Source organism: Phocoena sinus, chromosome X (assembly GCF_008692025.1).
Source record: "Phocoena sinus isolate mPhoSin1 chromosome X, mPhoSin1.pri, whole genome shotgun sequence".
Classification (NCBI taxonomy): domain Eukaryota; kingdom Metazoa; phylum Chordata; class Mammalia; order Artiodactyla; family Phocoenidae; genus Phocoena; species Phocoena sinus.
The window spans coordinates 12,147,086-12,157,444 of record NC_045784.1 but is presented as its reverse complement, the minus strand read 5'-3'; the positions used below and the strand labels follow the sequence as shown (position 1 = coordinate 12,157,444).

The 10,359-nt window shown below is 40.6% G+C and overlaps 1 protein-coding gene across 4 annotated transcripts in view; it reads right to left on the bottom strand.

Annotated features, from left to right (window-relative positions):
- Positions 1-1,882: 1,882 nt before the first annotated feature.
- MOSPD2 (motile sperm domain containing 2) overlaps positions 1,883-10,359 on the bottom strand; it is a 68,389-nt gene continuing 59,912 nt past the window's right edge. Inside the window, exons 14-15 of one of the 4 annotated variants that reach the window (XM_032620126.1) lie at positions 4,985-5,087; positions 1,883-4,397 (exon numbers count right to left, since the gene is read on the bottom strand). In XM_032620126.1, coding sequence (XP_032476017.1) covers positions 4,260-4,397; positions 4,985-5,087 — 241 coding nt within the window. In that variant the 3' untranslated portion in view covers positions 1,883-4,259. Of the gene's footprint in view, positions 10,249-10,359 lie in introns of all 4 variants that reach the window. The other 3 variants (XM_032620127.1, XR_004348096.1, XM_032620129.1) reach the window with 3 other exon arrangements.

Below are 10,359 nucleotides of genomic sequence, written 5' to 3'. Positions count from 1 at the left end.
CTGAAACCAACTAGCCTGTGACCTTGGGAAAAAGAATTATTGCTCAGGCTCTTGGTTTCCTTATCTGTAAAACACCAGGTCTTATCATGTATTCTCGCATTGTTCAGACAAAGGAACACAAACAACTGGTAATTTCAAGGATTCTGTATTCTTGCCAGTTGAACCGGTTGTCTCAAGTATTTTAACATGTGCAAGAGATTGGCTTTACTTTGCATGGCAGGGGACACGAGTAGGGTAGGGAGGAGAATCTTTGGACATTAGAGGGAAGTAATTATATTCAGTGTTAAGGATGAAATTGTTATGAGGATGTGAAAGATCCTATGTGATATTTTTATGGAATTGTTACAAATGTAACGGGAAACTGTTATGGGTGGAATATTGCAAGATGAATTCCAGGTGTTGGTGTGCTGTTATGACGGGGTGTGGGTGCAGTGGTGGAAGGAAGCATCAAACCAAGTCTTCCTCAGACTGGTAAGGGATACTCCTTTACAGGATTCAAGGCAGTTGATCATCACTGGCCATCTACATGCATCCCTTGACCTGGGCACCAAAATTCAGAGTGAAGTACCAAGAAGGCAAGGATGGGAGTACAGAGCAGGGAAAAGTTTGGAGAACTGACATTTGGCTTTGAGTGAGATGGGATATTCAGGACATCAACCCAAGTGTGAAAAGTTCTAGGGAGCTGGAATGGAAGGTGGTGGAGGCAACATCAACAAAGCCAGGCTAGCCTCTCCAGGGCTGCTTTTAAATGCAAGATTTCCTCTCACTCTCACACTCATCCTGGGAAGTCGTACTTTGATATCAGAGGCACTTAGGGATGAGGAAACTGAGGCTGAAAGAGGTTAATTAACATTCCCGGGTCACACAGGTAGCAAATGTCAGAGAGGGGGGGACTTGAACCCGGGCAGTCTTCATTCAGAGCCCTCACTCCTGGCCACCACTCCCTCAGCTGGGACAAATGGGAGGACTTCCATTCCGTGCCCTTGGGCCAGGAGAAAAAGGGGAGTCCTGTGCTTCTGGGGACCCATGTTGTTCTGACATCAAGAAACCTTAAGTTGCTGGTAAAATTTAGAGAAGAGCTGGGTTGCTGTAAAGTAACTGATCCTTTTCTAGCTGGAGCTTTCCCCACACAGGAGCTCTTTCCTAGAAAATTGCATCTTTTGGGAAAGGAGGCCACACCCTCAGAGTCCTGGGTAGGTGTGGGGCTCCTTGGTAGGTTACCGGTCTGTCTTTGTGGCTCTGTTTTGAATTTCTCCCATGGTTTTGTATCTCGACCTCTTTTGCAGTTTAGAAGATGGACCTGTCCTTTTCGTTCTATTTCATGGAGCTGCACTTGGGAGTTGTGTCTTCCAGTGGCGAGGGGAACCACACAAACAATCCCCAGGGCCTTTGCCATCACTATCCGGGGCCGCCCCTCCTGAACCACACCCACGTGCCGTGCTCCGGTGCCTTCTCGCCTGGACCACCTGCCATGCGCCCGGCAGCCAGGTAGGATTTCTTGTCAGCCTGCTTCCTGCAGGTTCCTGTCAGCAGGCAGGTGTATAGGTACTAGGATTGAGGGATGTAGGGCAATTCTGACATGTGCGGCCACTCTAGTGATAGGTTCTGTGATGGAGCCCCCAGCTGTGACAGTGAGGCCAACGCTAAGTCCGGAAAATGGAGAGCTCCCCTGAAGAGCAGCCAGACCCTGACCCAGGGGCGAGGAGAAATGGGACACACTAGGGACGGGTTCACCTGATGACACAGTTGTGCCTTTGGAAGTTTGTGGTGCCATCCTTATAAAAAGGTAAGTAGGTGCAGAAGAAATTAATGTGATCTTTGAAAGGTCAGAGTGAACCTGAGCTTTGATTTTTAAAATGCTTTATCAATTAGAGACCAGAGGTTTTTCCTGATGATATTTATTGCATAAATGTAATTATTTTTCTAAAACATATTAAAATAGAAAACATGTTCTTTTGATCAATTTATACAAAGAAAATACCAATATAGTAATAAAAATACTGAAAATATATGAAAAGCACCAGAACATTAGAGAAATTACACCGGCAACAATTCTAGGAATATATTCTTGTTTTCTTTGCAATTGTACAATAAAGTGCTATTAAATCCAGTCAAAATTAGTGGCAAGATATAAAAACAGTTATGGTATATTATGAAATTTGAGGCTAGGTTTACCAGCAATTGTATCTTTAGGCTTCTTGCCTATAATGATATTTCATTAATGTTTTCATGGAAACTCTATGAATTTCCATTCCAAGTGAAGATAATTTAAATCTGAATGTTGGTCCTTGGTAATTTGGTCATGAACAGGTAATGACATATTAAAAATAAAATTATTAATTATAGCATACTCAGTCATACAGACGTGATTAAATAAAATCAAACGAAGACACAATAAAATCAAATGTAAATATATGTGATCAATTAAGACAAGTATAGAAGTTTAGATGCCTTTGATTTTATGGTTAATTTTCAGTAAATTTTGCTTAGTCACATTTAATAGACACACAAATGTTAACAAGAAATGTTATTAAATTCAACTGGCCAGACATCAGGGAAAAACATTTTAGTGAGTCAGTGTAATTTTCATGTGAAACATTAAAGGGACACCGTCAGGACAATACATTTCCAATTTTGACTGTTTCCTCGCTTATTTGCTGAAGAACAAAACACATACGCAGATACTTCGGGATTAGATTATGACAAAGCCAGGAATCTAACATAAAAGGGGAAATCGCTGTGCACACACACAGGGAGATACTATGGACAGTACTACTTAGGGTGGGCTGCAGTCACTTTCACGTCTGGAGGTGGCAAACTGAAACAGAAAAACCCAAATTAAGACGAAGTATCAGACCAGTGTCCATTTAAGGTTTTATTTCCTAGGCCAATTTTGAAGGAACTCTATTTTTTCATTCTTCATAATGCCATTTGGGAATCATCACATTCTCATGAAAGCCGCCAACACTACAACCTCAGAATAAAACATTCTGTAAACATGGCTCAATCAAAACTCAAAATTTATTTTCCAGGCAGACTATTTTTTTCTTTCATATGAAGTAGACTTATATGTGAACCAACATGGACCAAAACTGTTTATATTAAATGAGAAAACAAACTACTCGCATCAGGCTCTGCTCCTGCGAGGTGTATCATGTTACGAATTGAGGAACCGTCCTCAGTATTGCTGTGACAAAGGCAGAATATATCAAGGGAGTCAATTAACCCTGGTCTGAAGTTTTTACAGTATTTTTCACTCTTAAACCGAGAAGTGACACTTTCGATTTATTTTTTCACCCTTACCGAAAGTTCCCCTCTCCTGGCTGATTTTAGCAAGGAATTGAAATGTAAATGAATTATACTGCTCTGCATCTCAAAAACTAACTTTTCAAAAAAATTTTTATCTAACTCCTTTCGCTTAGAAAGGAGGGTGAAGATGGTCCAATGGGGAGGATCAGGAAGCAAAAGGGTCCCTGTCCAGCCAGAGAGAGCAGCGTGAAACTGCGTAAAAAAAGACTGGAGAGGTTCTTCTTCTGGACGTTACTGACGGACAGAATTTAGAGAAAATCCAACCAGACTTAGTTCCCCAAATCCTAGCTAAATGAGAGTGTGAGTGTTCATTAAAAAGTCTGAGATTAATAAAAGGCAGGCAGGCCGTTAAGGAAGACGGATAAGAAACAAAGGCTAAAGGTGGTTTGGCATTAAGTAGTTGTACATTCCAAAAGAACATCGACTAGCATCTGTTAGTAGTTCTCAAAATTACAAAGTCATGGTTACAGAAATTACTCTGTATGTTTTTTCAATATACATGTTCTTCTATATACATAGTATAGAAAAGCTAATAAGTTGGCTCAGCTATAATAATTCTGTCAAAAAAAAAGCAGATGACAGTTTTTGGCTGCAACAAAGCATGTTACTTTTCCGTTCAGCTAACATATATACATGATAAAACAAGCTTTAAAAGTATGAAATCAAAAGGGAAAAATAAATTATCTCTATTAAGTCACACGACAGATATACCTTTACTTACTTGACTAACTACCTATAGTCTCTTACAATCAATATCTTCAGCGTTTCCTTATTGTAACAGTTTATTTTCAAGACATGTTTCAGTTCCCCGCCCCCCCCAAATGCCGTACATTTCCTTGGAGGAAGGAAGCACAGATGTGTGACACTTTCAGCATGGTGGAGAAGTTCTGGGTGGTACTTTTTCCAACTAATGAACGGAAAAGCCATGTTTCCTACCGAGCACCACTTCTTTAACTGTACAACAAATAGAAGAGAGAGATGACAAAAGCAAGCGAGACCACTGTTAAGGAAAGCAGCCATTGCTGGAACCAGATACAATGCTGAACTTGGTCTTCAAGCTTCCTATTGCTTTCTAGTAAACGATTGAGCTAAAGAGGGGAGAAAAGGATGAAAGGTTTGTATCAATAAAACAGTACAATAATCACGTGCATGACCAACGGGAATATTAGAAATCCCACAAACATTTATGGGACAGAGTCCATCTACTCCGAAAGGCTGCGAGCTGGGAATGCAGTTTGGTTGCTGAATGGATGTGTATCTGTTCTCATTTTGAAAAGGTCTAATTCTCTAGTTGAGAAAGGAACAAAGCAATCATTTCCTGGAGGTACTGAAACCAGGTATTCAGAAAGAGAGCCCCTCCACCTTTTTCAAATTTAAAGGCACTACATGGTACCTTTTCCATGAGATCAAGTTCTTCGATACCCCCCAAAATACCATGCGCTTTGCTATAAGGTCCCTAGTCCAAATTGAAATAGCCAGAGCTTTCAGAAAGTTAGTTAGAAGATCTCCAAAAGTAACGCACCACTTACCATTTCCGATCTGGCTTCCCTTCGCAAAGAAGAGAGCATTTCTGTCGTGGCTATGCCAAAGGTCTGCTTTATGTCAGTGGGGAAAAAATGGATTTCTAATATTGATTAACATTAAAGACTTATAGTTAGGAAGAAAGAACACTTACCTGTAGATAGAGCTCTTCACTGGTTTTATCTGACATGTTAAAGGCATGGTGTTTTAATGTAAGCGTGGTTGGCTTAATGCTCTCAACAGTATGGCATCTTAACCTATGAAAGTACAAAGGAAACATAACTTCTTAAAGTTTTTAATGAATTTTTGAAAAGTAAAGTGTAAAATGAAAACAGTTAAACACAGAAGTGTATGTAACAGAGGTGAAAGTACTCATTCCTCTCCCCAGATATACCTAAGGGAGCAGCTAGCTCAACGTGTGTTTATCTTTGAAGGGGAGCAGAATTTGCCACCCCAAAACGTGCCTCTGGGGCACAAGGTTTATCTTGAGCTGGTTATTTTTTAAGAAAAAGCAGACAAAAGTGGAAAGCTTTTTCACTTTTCAGTAAAAGCGCTGAAAAGCTCCCTCGCCCACAACATCATCTTTTCTCTTTAGCTGGAGGTGGTATTTACGGTGGTGTCATGGGCCATTGCGGGAACTTTTACTATTTTCCTGGGTCTCTCCTCAAGTATACAGGAGGTATACATGCTAGTAAACCTCTGTTTTTTTCCTGTTTTCGTCTGTTCACCTGTCTATGATTACGGGGGTATGGCGGGGGGTGGGATGGGGATCTTAGCCAAGAACGTAGAAAAATAAAGGGAAAATTATTTTTCCTCTCCTACAGTTTGGCAACCTACCCTGGGAGCTGCTGAGATACCATACTCACTTGGGAGCCTGCAGATGGGATTCTGGAAAACGGGCAGAAGCCCGAGAAGGGTAAGAATTCTTACTAAAGTCAGCTCTCCTGGATCTCAGTCTGGTGCAGTTGAGAGAGGAAGGTAAAAATTTCACCTTGTCCCTTCTTTTCCAAATTGAGATTAGCAGGAGAAAATATTTGTGTCAGCCAGTTCCTTAGGTATTGTGACTTTGGTAGAGATTTTTGTTATGAGTATTTCTGTCTTCCACTGGTCCTCTTTCCTCCCACAGATGGTCATTGTTTTCTTTTATCTGTCTCTTGTGTTGTCAGAGGAGAACCATAGGACAGATGAGATTTTCCTTTCGTTTAATTCTGTTTTGAGAGCTTGGCTTTATGACCAGTGAGAATAGTCTCTCTGGTCTCTGCCAGATGGATGATGCATGTGTCTGCATGCATCTGGCGACCACCTGAATAGGCTGGGGATCCGGGACACTAACTGATAAGCAACATTCTCCGATGCTACCGGCTCTCGTGGGCGTCGGTCATAAGGGCCCCTTGTCGTCTCCACCTTCTTGTCTTATTTAGGGCTGGAGAAGTCCTGTTCCCTAGTGCTTACCCAGTGTCGCAGGTTTGTAACTGAAGGCATATCATTCTTATGGGAAACACTTTTCACGACCCCATTCTAACCACGTGTGACAATGAAGGTCTTTGCTTTCTTAGGCTAACTCTGGGAGTGAGCTTTCTGAATCGTGTGAGGGCTGCATCTTTTGCACCCCGTTTCGGGATGCCTCTTGCATCCATGGTTAAGCCATAAAAAGGCTTATAAGTTTGAGTTGCTATTGAGATTAATATAAGATCCTACTACTCATCAATGGCCAAATGATGGATCTTTTGAATTGGAAAAACTTCTGTGTTTAAACATTTTTTAGAGCGCTCTCAGCCTAAACAATTGTCTTTCTTGGTACCTATGGAAAGACCAACTTGAAAGGAGGACGTGAAGGAGTATGGGGGCCAGCCTTAGGGACGTCCTTAGTAAGATGAAATTACAAAGCTCTTTTTACCTCCACTTTCAGAAGATATCTACCAAATTTAGAGAAGAGTTAAAAAAGACTAGTGGCCATTCAGTTCCCCACTCATAGGGACCTTGATTGGCTGCTAAGGGGTGTTCTTCACACCCATGATTATACTGTAGTTATCAGACAAGCCCGATGGCCCCCTAGGGAAAACAGGCACGCTCACACGGGCAGCAGATGACCAGAAGTCCTCCCAAATTATCAGGAAATGGATCAGCTGAAGGCCAATATTCAGGGGCTTTTTCCCCTAAGGTGAATTGGTCCAAGGTTGAATTGTGCACTCAGGAGAGTGTTCAAAGGCCTTTGTTGGACACTTTATACAGACTTTGTACAGGTGCTGCTGCGTTAAGCCCTGAAACTCCAGAACATGGAAATCGATTTCCGTCTTAATTGGAAATCTCCCTGATATAAAGCGAACTGAAGAAAATGTAGTTGGATGCCATTCAGGCTGAAATCCAGTTTTTTGAGGAATTAAAAGCAACTGTCTTTGTCTTGCAAATCTTCACAAAACCAGAAATTCAGCTCTAGAAGCAATTCAAAGTTCACCTGTTCATCTCAAAATACTTGTAGGTATTATAAAAGACCACGTCACTGGAAACAGAACTGTTCTGTACTTAGAAAAGTAAGAAAACATTTAAACGGTAATTTCGCTAAACCTCTGATAATAGGTAAAGGACCCCCAAAACTCCAGGAAAAAAAACCTTACTTTCTCTGTCCCTTTGAGGTGTAAATTTTCTACCCCACCTTCTCTAGGACCTGATAGCCAGCTCAAAGAAATGCAAACTTTAGGAAAATGAAGCTCATCAGAAGTTAAAGAAAAGGAGCTATTTTTTTTTTTTTTTTTTTTTGCGTTACATGGGCCTCTCACTGTTGTGGCCTCTCCCGTCGCGGAGCACAGGCTCCAGATGCACAGGCTCAGCAGCCATGGCTCACGGGCCCCGCCGCTCCGCGGCACGTGGGATCTTCCCAGACTGGGGCACGAACCCGTGTCCCCTGCATCGGCAGGCAGACTCTCAACCCCTGTGCCACCAGGGAAGCCCAAAAGGAGCTATTTTGAAACTGGGCAAGTGAAAACAAAACCCCCACAAATATTAGTTTAAAAAAAAAAAAAAAAAGCTTTAGCACTCCGAGCAGGTAAACTTATTCCAACTGCCAGAAACACAGTTCGGATCCAACTGTTCTTTACTAAGCTAGTGAGTTTCGTGTCACTGTACCTAATTCATGGCTAAAATTCTGGAACCAAAGCTATAAGGTCTCTGGTTTGCATCTGTATGTTTACATGTGTGTATATATATATATATATATGTTATAAATGTGTGCTACTTTTCTACTTCTGAATGGTACTGCCAAGATTAATTCATAAAAACTATTCAACTGGCTTAAAGAAAAATAAGTGCTTTTCAAATTGAATATTCCTAAAACTCAGAAATAGAGAAACTAACCCCCAATTTTTTTCAAGTTCACATGATGTGGGATAATCTTTGGTAAATAAAAGCTGGGTTAAATCAAGACAGTATGGTACTGGCACAAAAAGAGAAATATGGATCAATGGAACAGGATAGAAAGCCCAGAGATGCACCCACGTACCTATGGTCACCTTATTTTTGATAAAGGAGGCAAGAATATACAATGGAGAAAAGACAGCCTCTTCAATAAGTGGTGCTGGGAAAACTGGACAGCTCCATGTAAAAGAATTGAAATTAGAACACGCCCTAACACCATACACAAAAATAAACTCCAAATGGATTAGAGACCTAAATGTAAGGCCAGACACTATAGAACTCTTAGAGGAAAACATAGGCAGAACACTCTATGATATAAATCATAGCAAGGTCCTTTTTGACCCACCTCCTAGAGAAATGCAAATAAAAACAAAAATAAACAGATGGGACCTAATGAAACTTCAAAGCTTTTGCACAGCAAAAGAAACCATAAACGAGACCGAAAGACAACCCTCAGAATGGGAGAAAATATTTGCAAATGAAGCAACTGACAAAGGATTAATCTCCAAAATTTACAAGCAGCTCATGCAGCTCAATAACAAAAAAACAAACAGCCCAATCCAAAAATGGGCAGAAGACCTAAACAGCCATTTCTCCAAAGAAGATATACAGACTGCCAACAGACACATGAAAGGATGCCCAACATCACTAATCATTAGAGAAATGCAAATCAAAACTTCAATGAGGTATCCCCTCACACCGGTCAGAAGGGCCATCATCAAAAAATCTACAAACAATAAATGCTGGAGAGGGTGTGGAGAAAAGGGAACCCTCTTGCACTGTTGGTGGGAATGTAAACTGATACAGCCACTATGGAGAACAGTGTGGGGTTCCTTAAAAAACTCAAAATAGAACTACCATACGACCCAGCAGTCCCACTACGGGGCATATGCCCTGAGAAAAGCATAATTCAAAAAGAGTCATGTACCACAGTGTTCATTGCAGCTCTATTTACAATGGCCAGCACATGGAAGCAACCTAAGTGTCCATCATGGAACATTCTTCAGCCATAAAAAGAAACAAAAGTGAGTTATTTGTGGTGAGGTGGATGGACCTAGAGTCTGTCATACAGAGTGAAGTAAGTCAGAAAGAAGGAGAAAAACAATTACCGTATGCTAACAAACACCTATATATGGAATCTAAAAAAAAAAACAAAAAGGTTCTGAAGAACCCAGGGGCAGGACAGGAATAAAGATGCAGACATAGAGAATAGACTTGAGGACACGGGGAGGGGGAAGGGTAAGCTGGGATGAAGTGAGAGAGTGGCATGGACATATATACACGACCAAATGTAAAATAGATAGTGGGAAGCAGCTGCATAGCACAGGGAGATCAGCTCGGTGCTTTGTGACCACCTAGAGGGGTGGGATTGGGAGGGTGGGAGGGAGGGAGACGCAAGAGGGAGGATATATGGGGATGTATGTATATGTACAGCTGATTCACTTTGTTATACAGCAGAAACTAACACACCATTGTAAAGCAATTATACTCCAATAAAGATGTTAAAAAAATAAGATACAAGGATGTAATGTACAGTATATTTTATAATAACTTTAAATGGAGTATAATCTATAAAAATATCAAATCACTATGTTGAATAGCTGAAACTAACATAATGTAAATCAATTATACTTCAATACAAAACAAACAAACTGGGTTAACTGGTTGGTTTAATTATACAGGTCTTGATATAAGAGAGACATGCAACCTTTATTCTACCTGGGCTTACTATTCAAATAAGTTCATGTTATCTCTGTTACAAAATTTGTCAGCAAGAAGAACACCTTGGCATGATGGCTGAATGTCTCCTGGCGTTTGTGTGAAGAGTCTAAACGATTGTTGGTAGCAAGTGATTTAGATAAATATCAGCGAGATAAACGTTAGGTGAACTTACCAGCAATGAGTATATTTTATGGTATATCTCTTACAAACAGTTTTCCAAATGTCTTTGGTAACTTGAAACTTCAGAGTTTTGCTAAGTTAAATGACAGGAAATTCACTGAATATCTGGATCATTTCCAAATAAGATAAAATAGTGAAACATTAATTACTACACATAGTATCTACTTCTGGCTTCTTATTACAGAATGAAAGATATTTGGGTATATTAGTAAACAT